Raw genomic sequence first — 22,418 nt, 5'->3', positions numbered from 1 at the left:
TCTCTGTATAGCCCTGGCTGTCCTGGAACTCACTTTGTAGACCAGGCTGGCCTCAAACTCAGAAATCCGCCTGCCTCTGCCTCCTGAGTACTGGGATTAAAGATGTGCGCCACCACGCCCAGCTAGGTGGACTGCTTTGAATTTGAGGGCCTAGTCTACAGAATGAGTTCCAAGACAGACAACCAAGGCTACACAGAGGAGTCCTGTCTTGAAAAAAATCAACTAGAAAAGGATTGTGTTCCCAAAGCAGGACACATGCAATGTGCTTGCTTGGAGTGTCAGGGACATTACGATGAGCCAGCCTCTGTTACTCTAAGGGTATCAGTGCCCTCTATGAGCAAAGGCCTTACTATGGCTTGGCTAACAGGCAGCTCACGGATCAGAGACGCCGTGCTTGCTCTCAGGACAAAGTTTATAAAAGGTAACTAAAGTTACCCACCAGCTTTTGTGCGCATTTGTGAACCAGCGTGAAGCAGTATCAGTGAACCGTGTGCTTGGGTGTCAGGCCTCTGTGTATTCCCCAGTGGCATTAGGCCACTTCTCTCTCCCAGTCTCTGGCATGCTTCTACTCCCCGCTCTGTGGACTCATTAAACCAGGAAGACGTCTGTGCTCTCTACAGCACTGCTACACTCCAGTGTGGCCTTCACGGCCTGCATGCTCCTGGGCTAAGATACACAGAGATTTCCATGATTGCCTTCTATTAGGTTTCTTCATGGAGGAAAATCAGTGTCTTGATATGGACCATTACCTCCAAAGTAACTGATTGGCTTGTAATTATGTACTAAAATACACTATCTTCTTGATATACAATGTTATTATTCTGAGATTTTAATGCACTAATTTCTTTGAGATGAAGTATCTCTTTAAACACTGTATTTGGATTAAAGGTTTTAGTCCATTACACTCACTTTAGCGTAAAATAAGCGTAAACACAGCCGTTTAAAGGTAAGAGGAAGAAACACTTGGTCCTCTATTAAAGGGGGGAAATAGAAGTAACTATGAGGCTTTTCCTGTAAAAGTTGATGGGTTTGGTTTTTTGGTTTTTTTGTTTTTGTTTTTGTTTTTTGAGACAGGATCTCTCCATGTAGCGATCGATCGCTGATCTGGAACTCACTATAGACATCAGGCTGATTTAGAATTCACAAAGATTTCCCTGCCTCTACATGCAGAGTGTTAGAATTAAAGGTAGCATCATCACCATGTCTGGCCTGGCCTACAAATGCACCAACCACCACCACATCACACAGCTATTAATTAGAAAATAATGTTTACTTTAAAAGTGGGAAGTTTCCTGGGAGTCTATAGGGGCAATACTAGCCAAGTATCCTAGCAACTGGAGGTATAAAGACTGACTACTTCTTATAGCCAGACATGGACTTTCAGTGGAAGAAGGAGGACATCGACCCACCCACAAAACCTTCCACCCAAAATCTGTCCACCTACAAGATGTGCAGGGATAAAGATGAAGCAGAGACTGAGGGAACAGCCAACCAATGACTGGTCCAAGATGAGCCATCCCATAGGAGAGAGTGAACCCTGACACTATTAATGATATTCTGCTATGCTTGCAGACAGGAGCCTAGTATAACTGTCCTCTGAGAGGCTAAATCCAGCGGTGCATGGAGACAAATGCAGAGACCCACAGCCAAACATCAGGCAGAGCTTTGGGAGTTGTGTGGAAGAGTGTGGGATAGGACTGAGTATGCGGGAGTGGTCAAGGACACCACAAGAAGACCTACAGAGTCAACTAACCTGAGCCCATGGAAGCTCACAGAGACTGAACCACCAACAAAGAACATGCATGGGCTGACATAGGTGCCCTACACATTTATAGCAGATGTGCAGCTTTGTCTTCATGTGGGTCCCCTAACAACTATAGTAGGGGCGTCTCTGACTGAGCTGCCTGCCATTGGACCCCTCCCCTTCCACTAGCTGAACTGCCAGGTCGTACCTCAATGGGAGAGGACACACACAGTCCTGCTTCTACTTGGTATCCCAGGGCAGGACCGTATACAAGGGAAGCTTCCCCTTTGGAGAAGGGGAGGGGATAATGGGAGGAGGAATTTATGAGGGTTGGAAGGGGGGTTGAGGGGCTGCAATCAGGATATAAAGTGAATAAATAAATTAATGAGAAAAGTGATATTATACTTCTAAAGTGTTGTAAGTTAATACTGGTTCTTTTAGAATACAGGAGTTTAAGTTTGACAATCTGCCTTTCACCTCTATTTGGCAGTGTTAATTGCTGTCAGCACAGAGAATTCTTTCTTTAGTTTTTACCAAGTCAGGTTTGCCTGGAACAAAATCTCATGATGTACAAAGGTCAAGCCCAGAAGAAACAGAAGCTACAGGAGGCAAGTAATCTGAGCCATCAGGGACTGTGTGCACACAGCAAGGGACAGGTTTCAAGGTTATACTTAAACAAGGGTTAAGAATGTAGCCCCTTCCTCACACCAGGGGCTCCCACCCGTGTGGGATCTCCATCACCCCACAACCTCAGCTACAGCCCAGTAATAGGAAAGACCCTCAGGCACATGACTGGCAGGAATGTTTGGTCTCGAGATCTTTTATCTCAGCTGTTAACATCTAACTAGATTAAACAAAACACCTTTGCTCAAGAATAAACACAGTGGAGGGATTTAACTGGCTGAACAAAAAAAAAAAATTCTGAAATTACCATGATGGTGCAGATACAGTATCAGGCGACAACTGAGACAGCGGCTAAGACACAGGACAGCTATTCTGGGTTGGCATAGTGTGCTCAAGGGTTGTTTAAAGGATGCAGTAAAAGTACTTACCAAATATCTCCCCTCCGCTAGCGTATTCTGTCACCAGGTAAATCATGCGCTCTGTCTCCATGACCTGCGCAAAAGCAAGAGAGTGATGTGACACAGGCGGCAGGCTGGTCCAGCAAAACCAGGGTCTCTGATGGTAACAGCCCTGTTTAAGGGGCACAACACATGGGGAAAGGACAGGAATTACTGTGAGGAAGGGGGAATGGGAACATTTACTGCTTCAGAGGCATGGTCCTGTAATCCCATAAGCTGAGAAGCAAAGATGCTGCTAAGAATTAGAAAAAAGTTCAACATCACTTACAACTCAGGGAGCCCCTCACGCATCCCCGCCCAGAGGGAGAGTCTTAGAGAGAACACTGGGTCATCAAGGAACAGCCAGAAACCACACAGGATTTGATATCTAAATGGAAATGTGAATTTCGTTCTCATGGACCATTTGTTCATAAAAGGGTGGATCCCATAAAATACCAGGCCTTTCAATAATGCAATCCATCCATCTGTACTTTGTCCAGTCTATTTTGTAACTTTTTAAAAATCCATAGTCAGTGCTGTTTCGTTTTTCCAAGCTCTGTATGCCATGTATGAATTTTTCAGGATCACTGGTGCATAAACCGAAGGTCAAAGGCTTTTGCCCCCATCTACACCCATTCTCACAGAGACAGTGTGAGCACTGGGCGTCTCCCTGAGGATGCTGGGATGGCACAACTGAGCTGCAGCCCCCATGTTATCTAAGGCCACGATTTAAAACAGAAGTCAGAAACGACGACCAATTTTTACCTCAATATGCCCAGAAAATTATCCTTTCAATAATCATAAAAACATTTTAGACTGTTTCAGTTTTTACCTTAAAATGACCTTAAGCTAAAATAAACTACATTGGGGCTGGCAAGATGGCTCAGGGGTTACAAGCACTGGTTGCTCTTCCAAAGGACCTAGGTTGAATTCCCAGCACCCACATAGCAGCTTGTAACTGTCTATGTAACTCCAGTTCCAAAGGATCATACCCATGTATGCACAGGCATCCAGGCAAAACACCAATGCATATAGTAAATTTAAAAAAACAAAACAAAACATTCTTTTAAAAATTTAACTTCTCAGTCACTTTGGTCACTCCTGGCTCTGGCTACAGCTTTTTCAATTCAGACCCACAGTTTTTCTTTAAAAGAATTATTTATTTTTTATATATGAGTAACTGTAGCTGTCTTCAGACACCCCAGAAGAGGGCATCAGACTCCATTACAGATAGTTGTGAGCCACTGTGTGGTTGCTGGGACTTGAACTCAGGACCTCTGAAAGAGGAGACCCACACTTTTACTACACGTGGTTCATTAATTATCCTGCTTGCTGGGTGTGTTCTTCTCTCTCTCTCTCTCTCTCTCTCTCTCTCTCTCTCTCTCTCTCTCTCAAATTTATTTATCTTATGTATGTGAGTATACTCTCACTATCTTCAGACACACCAGAAGAGAGCATGGGATCCCATTATAGATGGTTGTGAGCCACCATGTGTGTGGTTCCTGGGAATTGAACTCAGGACCTCTGGAAGAGCAGTCAAGTGCTCTTAACCGCTGAGCCATCTCTCCAGCCCTTTCTTTTTTTTATCTTTTTACATCAACACCACATATGTGTAGAGTGGGAACATGTGTGAAGGGGTGTGTGTGTGTGAGTGTTTATTGCTTGGTTGGAAGAATTGTTTTTTGAGAGAGGAACTTACTATACACCAGGCTAATCTGAAACTCACTACACAGTCCAGCCTGGGCTGTACCTGCCATCCTGTCTCAGCCTTCCCAGTACTGTGACTACAGACCTATTCTACCATGCCTGCCTTTCTTTTGAATGGCTTTAGAATAATCCATGTTATGAACACATTTTAAGTTCATCTTCAAGTAATACAGGTGTGCCCTTCCGGTGGCATCAAACCACTGCTGTGGGAGGCCCATCTCCATAATTCACTTATATGACAAAAAATGTTCTACATTAAATATACTGCAGGTATTCAGAAAAAATATTGTATTGTTTGTTTCCTTTGTATCCCTCCCTTTTCTTAATTCTCATTAGCTGCAAATGTTCTTTTACTACTAAACTTCTCAGGGTCTCAGAACTGTTGTCTCTAGTAAGTTATTCACACTTGCTCACTCTAAAGATCTGAGGAGACAGCCCTGATCCCACAGGGAGACACGCTCTAATCCTGCATTCTTGTAGCTCAGAACCATGCTAACAATTCTAGGCCCAGAAGGCAAAATAAAAACAGACTCAAAGAAGGTGGAGTCAAAGTCAGAGCTGGAGAAGGCAGAAGATCTGACCTGAGGCTAGGATCATAAACTTGATCATCAATTCTGCAGGACAAAGTGGCATCCAGCAGGCCAGCCTGAATCCCACACTTTAGGATGCCTTACTATAATAGGTGTGTCCCTGTTTATTCAGCTGCGGGTGTGGCCATGCACACCTTGAGCCCCAAGCAGTCTGAGAAGCTGAGGTAGGAGGGTTATGAGTGAGAAACCGGCTTGGGATTCAGAGTAACAACAAATTAGCAAAATAAACACAGGGGAAAATACTCAGTTTCATTCACTCCACCAAGACAGGCAAGAAGCCAAGGGTCAGACACCTGCCTCTCACTGTGTAGGGCCTTCAGACATCAGTAGGGTGGATTCCAAATTTGCTTTTTATAGAAGGTAACTTTTGCCAAGATTATTTACCATTATACATTTCAACAGGTCTAACTGACTGAACTCATTTCACCTTGTGAGCAGCTGACTCCAGAGAGGGGAGCTACAGCTGTGGGTTTAACCACCCATGCTTCTATGCATGGTTGCTTTTCCATAGGGATCAGCAGGCTCTGCAGGTCTGCCATAGAGCCGGATGGCATGCTTCTCCGGCCTCACACACACCTGGGTCAGGAATCGTCTCCTGCTGACTCACAGCAGCGCGCTCTGGAGATGACTCCTGCTGCAGAGCTGGGAGCAGGCTGGATGGACACACTCAGCACCCTGCAATCTGAGAAACCCCACCTCTACCCAAAATACCTCTTCCAACAGCCTGCTAAGGCGAGGTTCATCCTTCTGGTCAGTCTAAAATTCCACCCAAGACATGTACTGCTTCTGCCATGTTTTGATGGTGGTACAAAGCAGGCTTGCTTCTTAGGAAGGTTAAAAAAAAAACTACCACAGAAATCTCTTTCATGACATGGGGTTTACCTCCAAATTATCAAAAGCAACTGGAGAACTAAGCCCAGGCTCATCTAGAAAAGACAAGGGGCTGACCCGGGCAAGAACTCATTCTTCTTCTTCTTCTTCTTCTTCTTCTTCTTCTTCTTCTTCTTCTTCTTCTTCTTCTTCTTCTTCTTCTAATTAATTAATTAATTAATTATCTCCAGACAGGGTTTCTCCGTATAGCCCTGGCTGTCCTGGAACTCACCCTGTAGACCAGGCTGGCCTCGAACTCAGAAATCCACCTGCCTCTGCCTCCAGAGTGCTGAGATTAAAGGCATGCAACACCACTGCCCAGCGACACCCGTAATTCATAGTTTAAATTCATGTGATATCTAAATAATTACATGAGGCAATAACACAGTCTCTGTTCCTTCGTGGTTTCCACAATGCTGAGGAACTCTGGTCCACAGAAGGAAACTTTTAGCCTTAGACTCGGTCTGTGTGTTGCTTGGGAGAATCAAAGGACATGGGTGAAGGTCCCAGGGAGCAGGGAAGAAGGGTGGGGCAGTGCTCGGATGGCAGCCCTTCACTACTCGCACCCCCCTCTTCCCAGCCGCAGCCTTTCCTGTAGGCTGTGCAGGACTCAGGACTCCTTCCTACCTGGTAGAGCCTGATGATGTGTGGATGGCAAAGCATCTTCATTATCTGAACCTCCCGGAAAATCTTCTTCAAGTTTTCTTCATCCAGCTGGCTCTTATCAATAATTTTAATAGCAACCTGGCAACAGAGGAAGGAAACATATGGGTGCATTACTAAAAGCAGTTTACTCAAGAAAATTAAACCCACTTTAAATGGCTAGCATTGTGTTTTCAGGATGTCAAGTAATAAAACAGTGTAACTCTTTTTAAAAGACAGGATATGGATTCCAAGGAAGTTTGTTTCAACGGATAGGCTCCAAGAACAGATGGGTTCTCTGTAATTCTTAAGCTGCCTACACAGTAAAAGCCCAGGACGGAACATCTTGTTACTGAAAAAATGTGGCCAGTGCTAGCTAGGTCAAACCATGCTTCCATGAGCAGAGGGCAGGACTTCCTGTAAAGAGGAAGCATGTGTGACAGGTCTGAGAAGTTGCTAAGGCACCAGCAGGAAGAGGCAAAACAGGGGTGGCAGAGTTGGTGACAGCAGCTATACAGAACATTCACCCTGTGACAGTCACAGCTCCTATTGCCTTATGTCGACAACTCCCTTAAACCTCATAATGTCTGTGTGATTATGAACCTTCTTTATTGATATGGAAACTAAGGCACAGAGAGTAAGCAGCGAACTCAATATTTAATCATTAACAATGACTGTGGGGCAGATCCAGGTGCTCTGCCTTTAGAAAGAAACCAACATTAATGTCCGGGTTTTCTTCAGACTCTGAGGCCAAGGCTGGTCTCAACTGCCACCTTTTTATTTCAGACCCCAGAGTACTGAGATTACGTGAGTGACTCACCATGTAACACAGCACAGACATTTTAAAACAGAATGAAAGATGATGGACTTTGTTTCAATCTACTAAGTCACCCCCCACCCCCCCACCCCACCCCCCACCCCCCCTGCGCCCGGTGTTTTGAGACAGGATCTCTCTACATAATCCTGGCTGACCTGGAACTAGCTCTGTAGAACAGGTTGGACTCAAACTCACAGAGATCTGCCTGCCTCTGCTTCCTGAGTGCTGGGATTAAAGATGCATGTGAGACAGTTTAATTCAACAAATCTTCAACTTTCTTATCATCCTCAGAGAAATACTCAAAATACTTGTTTCACTTCAAAAATGTTTCTGTATCTTAGTTTCCATCACTTAATCAATACATAAATCAATATTAGTAAAAACATTCAGCTCAGAGCATGATGACTATAAGTTAGCCACCCGTATGGATGCTTGGCACATAGGTGACTTTATTTGCAGTTTTTTCAAATATCAGAATGGAGACTGCGGGTGGAAAGGCACCAAGAGGCAGGCTTGAGCGCAGTGCCCAGGACTCAGAGCCTGGTGGAGGAATGCACTCAATGCCCTGCGTGCGTCTCCAGCTCCAGGACTAATGGGCCCAGCTGTGACTTCCAGGACTTGGAATCTCCTCTGGGTCAGAGGTGCAGTGGCTGAGCAGAGGATGAGTGCTTCCACCCAGAGAGAAGCGCAGGGAACAGGAGGCTAGACCAGAGAAGGAACTGGACAGAGAGCAGCGGGAGGGGCCTTAGACATTGAAGAGTGTGGGATCACCATACTTCTGGTAACTCTGATCTGTGAGGCCCTCGGGCATCACTGGTCATTGTGCAGACGTCACTCCACCAGCTGGCCTGGCACCTGCACCTGCTTCTCCTGGGTCTGCTCCCCAAACCAGACCATAGCAAGCAGTACCTCTTTATGGAATTCCTCCATAGCATCAAATTCGGAGCTGCTCCTCAGGGGAAAGGAGACAAAGTCTCCACAAAACACTGAAAAGCGGAGCTTGGCCCAGTACTGGATATAGGATCGTAAGCAAGGACAATAAAAACAGTCAGTTGCTTAAACAGAAAAGTTTAGAACGGTCTCTTAATGTATAACATAGAGCAAGTTATTTTAACTCCTGTAACTCCTTCTCTGTAAAACATGGTCATGGAAGCGGGAACTTCTCTGAACGGTCAAGCACACAACCTGCTTAAGTGTGTCTGGCCTGTGATACACATACCTAAGATTGGCACCATCCTAACCTCCATTTTCACACTCTATATAGCTTTAGGTAGCAACTAACTTCAATCTCAAAGTATTAAATGGAAAATTACAGAAATAAAGGATGCAGGTTTTAAACTGATGGCAGTCTACCAAGCTTGAGGAAGTTGTCTATATTGTGTCCTGCTGGGGCATGGATCCTCTCTCCACACAGCACACCCATGCCATACACGGTACCCTATTACTCAGTTGTCAGGCTCGCTGCTCAGCGTTACTCAGCTCACGCTCAGGTGACCCATGTTTTACTAATCCAAGTACCCCAAAGTACAGGAGCAGCCCTGCCGGTAACTCCGCAGTCCCGGGGTGTCCCAGGGGAGTCGGGAGAGGCTTCCTTCCTTCACCTTCTTGCCTTTATTAGAAGAGAGCTGGAGTGACGGTGCACGCCTATAGTCCTGTACACTATAGAGGTTCATGCAAGAAATCGTAAGTGTGAGGCCAGCCTGGGCTATAAAGCAAGACTCTGCCTCAAGAAATCAACAACAGAAATGGAACAGAAATCATGAACTAGAGCTGCTAAGATCTACAGTTGGTTGGATGTCATGATAAAGAGCATATCCACATAACTTTTACTACAGTGTACAGCTATAGTTAATTATTTTATTTGTGAGGAAGAAGGGGGTGCCACTGTCTATGGCTCCAGGAACCCCCGTCAGGGTCTTGAAAACTATCACCTACAGATAAGTGGGGCGGGGTAGGAGGAGGCTCTGGTTGCATATAGGTACTGATGCTTTCAATATTTCTAGAATGTGGCCTTAAACTTTGAGCATTCTATGGCATGGATTAGACTGGCTTCACTAAGCAACACAATTCTGAATCAAAAACATCAATTCCTTTGTCAAAGGGCGAGCCAGTGGCCAGAAGTAAAGTAGCCGACAATTTGTGGGAGCACAGAGAACCTCCTGGCCTGCTGCCAGCTGATGTGTAACGAGTATGGAAGGAACAGAGCTGAGGGAAAATGAATTCCATTCAGGAAAGTCATCCTGAACCACGGGGCAGAAACCACAGCAAGGCCCAAGCTGAGGCTGTGCCTAAGAGAGAACTGTGCATGTCCCTGCCCCTCCCCCCAACCAAGGGGCCCCAGCCCCAAAGAGCACTCAAGTACTGCTAGACAATGGCAAACCCTGGCTGCCAGCAGGAAAGGGAAGGGTTCTGAACAGCAGGAGGAGGAACAACAGAAGAAATGAGGAAGGCAGAGAGCAGGGCCTGGCGTGCGGCAGGATTATTTTGAGAAAAGTATACTGAACACGGATTTTTTTTCACAGCTGCAGACTATATGATAAAAGCTGTAGCTTAAAGTACACATAGGCTCCTTTAAAAATTAATCATGCTATTGCACAAGTAAATCTGCAGGTAACTAGACAAACTTCCAAAGAGCATGCTTTAATTTTTAGGGATATGGGTGTTTTGTCTGGATATATGTCTGTGGACCATGTGCGTGCCTGATGCCCCTCAGAGGCCAGAAGAGGGAGTTGGAGCCTCCATGATGTGAGTTACAGATGGTTGTGAGCTAATCTGTGGGTGCTGGGAATTGAACCTGGGTCCTCATGAAGAGCAGTCAGTGCTTTTAACTTGTGGACCATCTCTCCAGGCCCCCAGAGAGTAAGTTTTTAGAGACAGGAGTGGGAAGCCTGTCGGTCACACCCAAGCACATGGAAACTATTAACAAGAAGTGAGTGGACACAGCACAGGATCTTGTGCGTCCTGTGGCCTGGTCTGTTCTCCACAGAATCCTTTTCCCTTGCAGAGAATATGACTGTGTGAACAGACACTCTAACATTAATTAAACATGGCATCACATCAAATAGGTTGCTAAATAGATGCAGATTGTGAACGTTCTTAAAAATTTCCCTCCGCAAGACATTTCCCTTCAACAAATTCTTTTCAAATTGCATCTGGTAAGAAAGAGATTAAGTCCGGCTCACGTCAAAGCCAGAGCTTCCCTCCTAGCTCTGGCTGGGGAGGAGTGGGGTGAGGGGAAGGGGCCGTCCCTGTCCCGAGTTCTCACTTCTGAAACCACAGTGGCTTTAACCCTCGCCTCCGGTCTGCAACACAGCGATACACACACAGAATGAAGATGAAAAAAGAATTAGTGGTTGCTTCCCCCAAAGGGAGTCATTCTCTTGCTTATTCTGACAGGACATTCTGAGGAAAGACACGGTGGCAGAACCAAACCAATGCACCAGGAGAAAAGTTCAACTCTAAGATCAAAACCAACCACAGTTCCCCACCAAAAACCCCTGGTGGGGATTTCGGTGAAACACTATGGCAAATACACAGCTTAAAAAAATAATAATAAAATAAATAAAAACCCCTCCAATACAGGAAAGCAGAGCCTTCTTTCCTAGGGAGAAGGGGACAGCCTTCAAGGGAAGGAGCTGAAGCTGCTCCTCTCTGAAATGTCTTCTTCTAGTTCCACCATGTAACAGTTTCAGCACCCTTGACCTTAAACCTTAGGGAGGTGAGTTCCTGCCATTGAGTGTTCTCTTACATGAAGGCAATTTTTTGGCCTGTTTCTTAAACAAATTTTATCTCCTCTAGATTGTTCTCAGCTCACCTCTAGAATTACCAAATGGTCTAGATATGTCTAATCTTATACAGTAGCCACCAGCCACATATGGTTACATATCATTTGGATGTAGCCAGTGCATACAATGGAGATACAAATATATACCATTTATCACATTAGTATTACTGAAGGACTGTAAGCTCACCATTTCACTTTTCTATTGATTACATGTGGAAATAAGAGTTTGGATATTAAGTTAAATAGAATATATTACTCAAAATTAACTCTGTATCCTTTAACTTTTTAAAAATGTGTATACTGCCAAGCTTGGTGCTGTGGGCATACAGTTCCAACTACTTTGAGAAGCTGAGGCAGGAAAATCACAATTCCATGGATAATTGGTGTGACTCTCAAAATAGAAGGGGAGGAGAAAATTTAAATATGATATATAATCCTCTTCTGGTGGGCAGCACCGGTCTCGATGATCTAACAGCCAACCAATCAACAGGAGCCATTCACTCAGGTTAACTACTGAGGACGTGTGCTGAGCATCTGGCAGGCGAGGCTACTCTGTTCCTCAGCAGCTCGACTCCAGAGCACTTAAAACTACTGAGACAGGAGGATCATTGCAAGTTTAAGACCAGCCTGGTCTACAGAATGCAAGAAAAAAAATTACTGACAAACTTCAAAGAAGCTTCAATGTATACAATATATTGTCCCCATTCACTTAGAAATCAAATTACAATCAGAGATTAAAGCCAACACCAGAAGCACACACGTCCTTAACCATGGGGACAAAGTGTTTGTCACAGGACAGTACTTTCAGGCAATTTCCATTTTCTAATTGTGAAGAATAAGACGGAAAAATCAAAACAAGAGCTTTTTTTTTTTTTTAAGTATAGAATAGAGTTTATTCGGGGCATAGGGAGGGAAGTTAAGGGAGTAGATGCACATAAGGCAGAGAAAGAAGTGGGGGGAAGAAGAGTAGAGAAGTAGAGGCCGACCATGAGCACGTGGAGGGAGTGGAGAAAAGAGGGTTTGAGCAAAATACAAGCTTTTATAAAAAGCTTTTATCCTGGGGACCCAGGGCAAAGTCTTAGAAGCTGTGGCGTCCCTGGATTCATTGAGAAATGGCAACTACAGCAACATCCTAGGCAGTGAAATGACCTTCCTCTGAGGACTCCAAACATCCATCTTTGGGGAAAGCTGAAAGCTGGCCACTCCCCTGATTTTCTTAAAGGTCCAGGTTAGGGAATAGCTGCCTAAAAAGGGAATTGTAAAACCTTTCAAACCAGCCTTGATGAAGAAGAAACAAAGCTTTTCTCTTAAACCTAACTACCAAACAGAATGGCCATTGGGAAAACAAATTTAAAGAAACCACAAACTTCACAAGATGACATCTTAAAGCTAAACCTGTCAGGCACTAAGTGGCCATGATTAATACTGTGTCACATGGCCAGTCAGGATATAGACCGGCCACACCTGGGACAAGCCTAACCTCTGTATTTGAATCAACTTCTTAACAGAAACCCATCCTTTAGTTTTAAACCTAAACAAGCTAAAAAGTAAGGAGTAAGGTGAAGCTGGGCATCTGAACGGGGACAGCTTCCTTTACACACCAGTCACACTGCTTCCTGGAAATTGTACAGTGTCATTACACACCAGTCACACTGCTTCCTGGAAATTGTACAGTGTCATGCCTAAGCTGGGATGCCAGAGTCTGAGCCAAGAGGACTCAACATGAACAACACAGACCAGTCAGGCAGCCTTCAAAGGATTACAAAGGAAGCCATTAGCTATCATCTAAAACATCAACATTTTAGGGGTATACAGCTCAACTCCCATTTTTCTGTACTTCTCTGGCCTGTCTGGGATGGTGAATGCAAAAACAGTTTGTACATTTAGAAATTCTGCAGGGTAAAGAATGGAGAATTTACTCAAAATGGTCAAACATACAATAAAACATTTTTTGAAGCAATTTTAAGTTAGAACATTGGTAGTTTATGCATAATAAATGGTATCTGAAACAAAGGAAATATTGCTTTGTTGGTGACTGCTCAAAACTCAAAGCATTGAAGGGAAAACTTCAAAGATGAAAAGAAAATGATGTCGCAGTTCCAGTCATTTCCATTTGGTTACCATTTACTGGTTCAGAAGGCAGGAGCCACACAAGTGTCTCTGCCATTACAGGTGACTCGCTCAGGCCCAGACATGGGTACCACTGTGATCACACCAGAATTTACAAAGTGCCAGCAATGTATCATAGGCATACAGAGTTCGGATGTCTAGCAACCCTTGTTCTGCAGGCTTAACACGTGAATGGACTGCACAAAAAGATACTTTAAAAAAGCTGATTGTAAGAAAAGATGGAACTAACAATAAAAATGAAGGTCAGGTAAGAAGTACCAGAATCCAACTTTCATTTCCCTGGTGTTTACTTTAGATTAACAAGCAGTGGGAGTTCTAAAGGGAGATGTTTAGGCTGGCAGCAAAGGCTCAATTCAAGCGCTGCTGTCCTGGCTGACATGGGTTGGTGGTGGAGCTTGTCCAGCAAAAGCAGGGCATCCTGCAGCCCTAACACAGAGACGGGGGTAAGGGGAGCTAAATGAGAGTGGAAGGCAAGCAGAAAGTACTTGGATGGAGCCTAGGGCCTCCTGCCTGGGAAGCAATGGCTCTGTCACTGAGTCTGGCCCCTAGTCCAAGAGATCTTTGAAAAGAGAGGAAAGGCCAGGCGTGGTGTGCACACCTTTGATCCCAGCACTCAGGAGGCAGAGGCAGGCGAATTTCTAAGTTCAAGGCTAGCCTGGTCTACAAAGTGAGTTCCAGGACAGCCAGAGTTATACAGAGAAACCCTTTCTCGAAAAAAAAAAAAAAAAAAAAAAAGGGAAAAAAGAAAGAGAAGAGAAGAGAAGAGAAGAGAAGAGAAGAGAAGAGAAGAGAAGAGAAGAGAAGAGAAGAGAANAGAGAAGAGAAGAGAAGAGAAGAGAAGAGAAGAGAAGAGAAGAGAAGAGAAGAGAAGAGAAGAGAAGAGAAGAGAAGAGAAGAGAAGAGAAGAGGGGAAAGGTTAAGGATGGGGAAATAGAGGTAAGGTAAACTCTAAATAAGGTGACCAGGAAGTTTTAACAGTTCCAGGCCCAAGCTGTAGAAGAGAGGGATGTGGGAACTAAGGGTGCTGCTAAGGAGACTCCCAAAAAGTAAGAAATAAGCTACGAGAGAGTACGATTTAGCCCAAAGAACAAAGAAGACAGATTAGAGCTGGGCAATGCTCTCTGAAATGAGGTCAGGAGGAGGCAGCAAGCTGAATGAGGTTCAAGATGGATGTGCTTAATGGAGCCTATCTACTCTTTCCTGGAGTGCCAGCTCAGGTAAAAATAACAGAGACAAAGGACAGTACGGTGCTCTTCCCAAGAATGGTGTTTGTCAAGAAGCCTGGGCACGGTTCAGCACCTAGAACTCAAGAGTTCTTAAAGTCCAGCAGAAAGCTGCTTAACCCGACTGTCATGGCATGTGTGACTTTCATAAGCTTACAATAGGGTGATTTGTCACGCTGGACAGGTGTCCTGCTCATCATGCCATGACAATGCTGTTCTTGGAGAGTCAGACAGTGGGTCACCTGTGCCTAACAGACTGCACAAAAGCACAGGAGTCTCAGTGGACCAAGGGAACACAGAAACAGTTGAAAATCTTTTTCAACTCCTTTGTTTGTTTGATTGTCTTGTTTGTGTTTTCCAATTACCCTCCTCATTTCTGAAGGTGGTAAAGCTGACCACTGTGGTCAAAGCACACACGCCCCGCCTGGTCTTATGCAGCCCAGAGGAGCAAGGCACCAACGGTCTAGGTAGGTTTTCATGTCATGGGTGCATACTACCTCTTGTAAAACTCCATCGAAGCTGTAATGCTATGATAGCATTTTGCATCCCTCCCCGGAGGAGTTCAAAGGCCTCCTGAAATTTAGTAATCAAGTTTTTCAAGTAAACTGGATTTCGCTCCCGTAACAAATGTTAGCATTTCATGTGGTAAATAGTGCCATTTATGCAGCCTAAGTCAATCCCTAGAAAGCACAGGAAACATTAATCCATTTTCATTTTTTTTACATTTACTTTGCAGATAAGAAGGAAAACCTAGATAAAAACTCTTCCACAGAGAAAACTGCTAAGTGGTGCCACTGCTCTATGAGTTAGCCAGAAATACATGATGGGGAGGCTGCTGGGTGGAACGGCGTACTAGGGGAGCTAACATCTCTAGCTCTTCCTCAGCAGACCTCGTGTCTCCCAAAGACTGAGCACAGCAGTGCTAAGTGACACTAACATCTAGAATTTCAGACAGCTGCAAAAGTGGCACCAAAGACTTCACTTAAAAAGAATTATCATAAATGAATATTGATCGAATAAAATATTGAATATAGGAAGTAACAATTGAGGTAAAAAATTTAAAACATCAACAACTTAAGCAAAAAAAAAAAAATTATATCATCTATTAGTCCTTCCTTATATTGTATGAAAATACCAATTAGTTCATTGCCAAAGAAAACTACAACCTGCATTTATGTAGGTATTGTAGCACAAAAGGAACAGCACACGCAATATCATGAAAACAAGTTGGGAGGAACTGGGGAGACGGATAGTTGATGGACGGCTGCACTTGTTTTGTCGAGGACCCTCACCCTGTTCCGAGCATCCATCTAGGCGATCACAATCATCTGTAATTCCAGGTCCAGGGGATCAAATGCCCCCCATAAGCAAGGTACACAGACTCACCTAGGAAGCCTACTGTTTCTAATGTCTAGAAATATAGTCAACTAGTTAGTTATTACAGAAACCAAGTATGATGATACATCTTTATACTACTGCTCACGGGGCTGATACGAGAGAACTGAGTAAGTCAAAGGGCAGACAGGACCACACAGAGACCCTATTCAAAACCGTAAGCAAAGCCAGAAACGGTGGCTTACACCTTTAATCTCATTCAGGATTCAAGAGGCAGAGGCAATCTGATTGCTCTGGGTTCAAGGCCAGCCTGGTTACATAGTAAGTTTCTGGACAACCAGGGCTACAAAATGAGAGCTGATCTAAACACAAAACCAAACAAACAAACAAACAAACCACCAAACCAAAACAAAAAACAAAATAAACAAAAAAAAACTTGATAATAAAATCACAAATTAGATAAATAATCAAACTCAGGTAGACAGAATTATAATTCTTAGACAGCCACAGCAATAACTAAATGGGATGCCTACTCTTCTAATTGGTTCATTAATATGTATAAGGAATGGTGCATGTTTCTATCCCAACTACTTCTTAGAAAAAAACAGAATGATTTATTTATGCAATTGAACTTTTAAAAAATAGAGGGATAATTAACAATGAAAACAATTTTAAAAGTTTCATTCACCCTCATTTTTTAAAACCCATAGCGCCACGGAAAACCAGCCAAATAGTTACAAATCAGTAAACATGCAATGGCTTCATCAGCACCAAACCTATCAGTCTACAAGTGGCTCGTGTGGGGAAAGGGCTGGTGTGTGGAGAGGGACAGACTACATTGGTTGGAACCTTGGAAGGAGAGAATATGCAGGAAGTTCTGGGGCTCAGATTGCTAAACCTCTGCTTTTTAACAACCAAAGGCTGAAGCAAGCTTGGGTTCTCTTTGTCCTCTGGTGCTGCCAAAGTCGGTTGGGTCTGTGTGTAATTACCCTGTTTCACATTACCATACAAAGGAAGAGTGTCTATGCATGAAGTCTTAACCAACAGCAGACAGGCAAAGACAGTGTCTCAGCTCCTGACCTAAAATTCAGTCAATAAACTAACAAAGTCTTGTTTGTTTCGAGATGAGAAAGATAAAGATGCCTAATTTCTAAGGCTCCAGCCACTGAACTTAAACTTGTGGCTTGGCATGTTCCCTACTAAGAAAGGATGATATATAAAGAAAAAAAACTTCAGACTTACTGGAGGGTTTCATGTGCATAGACCTTCCATATGCTAAAAGTTATGGCTAGGAAATCACCCTACCCCTAAAGGAACAACAGCCAAACTCATACCCCCCCCCACCCCCACACACACAAAAGAAGTGGAGACCATGGATACTAGCTGGCACCAACAACAAGAAGCAATGGAACTGTGTTCTTCATCTCATGCAGCCTGGCCTTTCCAACTCAGCCTGCTAAACATCACAGTGGTTCACATACAAGCAAATTCTCAACTGCACGCACTTCCAGATTCTCCAGTCTATTCCACTCCTGTCTGCACCCAAACAGGACTTGGCAGATGTTAGAATTTGCTATCTAAAAACTCTGGGGCCCAGATCAGAGAACACAGCAAAGCATGCAGCTGGTGCTGGGGGAAAATGATTGTTGTGTGTGATGGTCTGAATGCATGAGCTTAGGCTATGTACAGTTTCAAAAATGTGTCCTGGGGGAAAAAAAAAAATCAAACAAGGGACACGTGTCACACAAATCACACAGCAGGCTATCCAATCTTCTGAGATCATTCTTTACTGCATACCAACAACATTCCAGGGCCATGATGTCATCTGCGGTTTCCTCAGGATTTTAAAAGTTCTTGGCTCTAGATATAAAACTTAAGAAAGCTCTCTAGCTTGTCAAACTCTCCAGCCTTGGACCTCTGTGTGCACAGACTCCCAAGATCAGGGAACTACTCTCTGAAAGAGGAGCCTACGGAAACTTTAAAAGTATCTTTTGGTAGCGTGTATACATGCGCATGCCTGCATCAAGTTTCCATCGTATGCATGACAGTTTGTATTTACTGTGCTAATGAGACTCATCTGTACTGTATTTCAAGTTATACCTAATAATTATTTTTCTATTTTATGTGTATGGGTGTTGTGCCTGCACACGTCTGTACTGCACATGTAGGCATGGTCAGAAGAGAGCATCAGGACCCCTGAACCTAGGGTAACAAACGAGAAGGTTGTGAGCTGCTTCTGAAGAACAGCCAAAGCTCTTAACCTTGGAGCCATCCCTCCAGTCCCATGTTTATTTTCTTTAAACTAAAAACAAGATGATAGACAAGCCAGAGATGGTGGCGCACAACTCTAATTCCAGCACCTGGGGGTATAGGCAAGAGGTCCTAGGTTCAAGGTCATCCTTAGCTACACAATCACTTAGGGGTCATTGTAGACTACACAGTCAATTCCAGGCCAAGCCAGAGCTGCATAGTGAGACCCTGTTTCAAGCCAACAAAAATAATAATAATAATAATAAAAGGGGAAAAAAGAGAGAAGACAGGGAGGAAAAAAAGAAAAGAAAAAACAAAAAGTCTATGGGACATTCAATTTAGTAAGCCACTGCCAACTTTAAAGGGTTAAGGTCAGAAGAGGCAGCCACAGCCTACTGTGTAGTTCAGATAACCTGACCCTAACCCACAAGCAGTAACACAGCTCCCTCACAGGTAAACCGGCATTCAGACAAGTCAATCACAGCCTAGAAATTAATAGATCTCAGTAGTGGGGTTAAGCTGTAAATCAACAAGATGCCTGATGTCTATCAGAACATAAGGATCTTGGTCAGTGCTCACTGTAACTCTATATCTGCTACACAAACATTTCTTCACATGTGCCACGCAATCCCGAAACTACGCCTAAATTCATGGTACTAAGAACCCGTTTTTCTCAAGTTCACATTTATTTAGGTCAGTAGTAAACTGCAGGCACTGTTTATATATACACGGATTATAACCCAGTCCTCTCAACAGAAACTGAGGAACTTACTAGTGGGAACAGCCACCCCCCCCTTCTGGAGCTGCCAGTCATCCTGACCAGAGAGAAGAGTTCATTTTAAAAAAAACATTTTAGATATATATAGTTTCATCTGTCCACTCTCACCTCTTCTTGCCATTTTTAAAAATACATTGTAAATTTTCCCTCTGTAATGGTGAGCTGGGCTGTCTCTGTGGCACTCACTGGGCAGAGAGAAAAGGGACGGAGACTTGAGCTAAGAGAACGAAGCTGGAATCCCAACTGTGAGGGCTGTTTCCTCCCTGTTTAAAGCTTCCCAAGGCTGCTGCAGAGCTCAGCAGCCTTAGTGCCTGCAGTCACACAGTCACAGGGCTGTACCTATTGCTCCCGCTGCCAACACTGCCACCATTATAATTACACCCCCCCCCGCCTCCATCCCTACCCTATTTTCTGGAAATTCTGAGGTCTGTCATTTCTGTTTTCTTTTTTGATTTATTTGAGATAAGGTCTTTCTAACTAGCTCTGACTGGCTTGGAACTCATGGCAATCTCCTGCCTCAGCTGCTATAGCCTGATGTCTATCAGGACATAAGGATCTTGGTCAGTGCTCACTGTAACTCCATCTGCTACACAAACATTTCTTCACATATGCCACGCAATCCTAAAACTACGCCTAAATTCATGGTACTAAGGACCCATTTTTGTGAAGTTTACATTTATTTAGGTCAGTAGTAAACTCTTTACATTTTTTTTGAGCCATCTAGCCAACCTTAGGTCTCTAACTTTCAAAGATGACCCAGCTTTGTACCTAAAACTGAAAATCTACACCAAGAATTCTGTCCACTTCCCTGTCTGTGTGTGTGCGCAGGCACTAGTGTACACGCACATATTAAGATTGGTCTTGTATCTTTCTAATCTGAGAAGTGGGTGTTTCCTCCCTCCACGGGCATGTAATAAGTACCCTGTAAGAATTAGTCACAAGCTATTGTCACTAGCTACTGCTGTGCTCGCCAAATGGAACAGCAATTTCCCAAGTTCATTACAGAGGAAGACAGTTGCTTTCATTTTGGGCAGGTGACTACCAACATTCATGCAACCACATGGCGTGGTTACTGATCTGAACTGGATTTCTCTACTCATCAAGCTCAAAAATCCACGTACCTTCAATAAAGATGAAAATTTCTCAAAAATAAATAAATAAATAAATAAATAAGGAAAGAAAAGAAAAGAAAAGAAAAGATGACTGACAGATGACAAGACAATTATTTTTGATTGCCACCTAAAATCCACAGAAACAAATACAACACCAGGTGACAGTGGCAGGAGGGAAGAACCAAACATTTTATGAGAGGACAGTCTGTTTTACAAGATGAGAAAACTTCTGGACATTGATTACACAGGGTTAATTTGCATTGCATTTTGAAATATATACCTAAATATGGTAAAGATAGGGCCAGCAAGACAGCTCAAACGGGAAAAATGTCTGCCACAGAATCTTGCAACTGGAGTCCATTCCCTGGAACCCACGTGGGGGAAGAAGACAGCCGACTTAAGTCCCTGTCTACATAGCAGGCCCTTTTCCTACGCTAGCTTGCATCTTCCCAGGCACCCGACTTATCCAGTTGGATTTGTTCACACACACTCCTATGTACGGGCCCTGTGTCTTCATAAGCAGCAGCCCATTGTGGACGTTAAGTCGGGCTATGATTGAGCTTGTCAAAGATAACGAGCAGAGCATCTGCCTGACGCTCCCAGCAGAAGTCAACAGAAAGAGACTCCTCCAACAGCCCCACACTGCAGATGAAGTGTGACACCAGCACACTGCATCCTTACTAGGGCAGAGGTCTGCATGAGCCTCTAATAACGATGCTCACCAAACAAAATCACTGTTGTAGGAAAAACCTTGCTAGACATGCAAATATTTATAAAAACTATGGTCTGGATAGAGACCATCTATTTTTAGGAGAAAAAATATGCAATCAAACTAGCATAGCAACACACTAAAGTGCAGGGAGCAGGTCCTTGTAACCATCTCAACCCAGGCAATAATCTGGACTTGTGAGTAAAGTACTAAAATGTTAATTAAGAATCCATTCTGTAGCCGGGCGTGGTGGCGCACGCCTTTAATCCCAGCACTTGGGAGGCAGAGGCAGGCGGATTTCTGAGTTCGAGGCCGGCCTGGTCTACAGAGGGAGTTCCAGGACAGCCAGAGCTACACAGAGAAACCAAAAAGAATCCATTCTGTAACTGAAGATGTCAAAGAATCGCTATATAGTGAAGGATCAACATATCAACAGATGTCCAGCTATATTCATAGAACTCTCTATAGCTTAGGAGGGACAATTCTCACTAAACTTAGAGAATGCATTAAAAATATTAACTCAACACAGAGCCAGGAAATATTCAAACCAGAAAGTTTCTTGGAAATAACTTTCTCAATTCGGACACCATTACTTCAAGGATGATATAAACCACGAGACTAGAGCAGTAAAGGCATAGCCAAACCCAGCTCAGAGCAAATCATGAGATCCACCACAGACAAAATATCCGAAATATCTCAATACTCAACCATTAATTTAGATGGTTAAGATGGTGATGGTAATTCTAAAATGAAAATACTCAGAATAGTCAGAAACCTTACAGAAGTCGGGGGGGGGTGTTAAGAGCGAACATTATAAAAACAAGGAAAGGCTAGGCTTACTGTTACACATCTATAATGCTAGCACTCAAGGGATCAAGGCAGGAGGATTATGAGTCTGGGGCCACTCTGGGTAACAAGGCTAGACCCTGTTTCAAATTGTCAACAGTATACAAATAACAGACATATATGTCTAATGCTAAATAACAATAAAAATGTAAAGGTTATGCATTAGGTAGCAGAAATGGCCCTCTCAGGCCAGGATAAGAGCTGGGACAAGGGTGATGCCAAAGGAGACAAGAAGTCCAATAAGGGACTGGGTTATTACTTCTGTCTGGCTGTGACGAACATGACTGAGAGAATGCTGTAAGGGAGGAGCTTCCAGCTGCTTGACATGGTGTCTGGGTAGCACAGGGCAGACAGGGGAGGCTCTTCATCTCATGGTGAACAGAAGAGGCCCAGGGGCCTCACCCTTCAAAGGCACTTCTGGGGTAACCACCTTCCCCAAACTACCCCACCAGCTAGGGAATTCACTGAAGGAGCCTATGGTGGGCCTGTCCAGAAATGAGCACAGTCTTGCTTGGCACCCCTTTCACTTGATACTAGAAATGCTTCCATAGACAATGAATCTCAAAAACATTGGTCTGGTTACTTTGTGTGTGTGTAAGCTTGTGCTGCAGAGAAAGTGTGGAGGTCGGAAACAAATCTGTCCTCTCCTTCCATCATGTGGGTTCCAGGGATCAGACTCTGGTGTCAGGCTGGCTTGACATAATTTTAAAATACAGAAATATCAGTATAATTCTTGAGTAACCGAATGGATGAATAGATGGATGGATGGAAGGAAGGAAGGAAGGAAGGAAGGAAGGAAGGAAGGAAGGAAGGAAGGAAG

The 22,418-nt window shown here is 43.9% G+C and overlaps 1 protein-coding gene across 2 annotated transcripts in view; it reads right to left on the bottom strand.

Annotated features, from left to right (window-relative positions):
- Sik3 (SIK family kinase 3) overlaps positions 1-22,418 on the bottom strand; it is a 212,254-nt gene that overhangs the window by 96,654 nt on the left and 93,182 nt on the right. For both annotated transcript variants that reach the window (XM_021208114.1, XM_029543055.1), the window contains exons 2-3: positions 6,600-6,716; positions 2,797-2,860 (exon numbers count right to left, since the gene is read on the bottom strand). In XM_021208114.1, the coding sequence (XP_021063773.1) occupies positions 2,797-2,860; positions 6,600-6,716 (181 nt within the window). The remainder of the gene's footprint in view (positions 1-2,796; positions 2,861-6,599; positions 6,717-22,418) is intronic.

This window comes from Mus pahari, chromosome 10 (assembly GCF_900095145.1).
Source record: "Mus pahari chromosome 10, PAHARI_EIJ_v1.1, whole genome shotgun sequence".
NCBI classification, from domain to species: Eukaryota; Metazoa; Chordata; class Mammalia; order Rodentia; family Muridae; genus Mus; species Mus pahari.
This window is presented reverse-complemented; position numbering and strand designations above follow the sequence as displayed.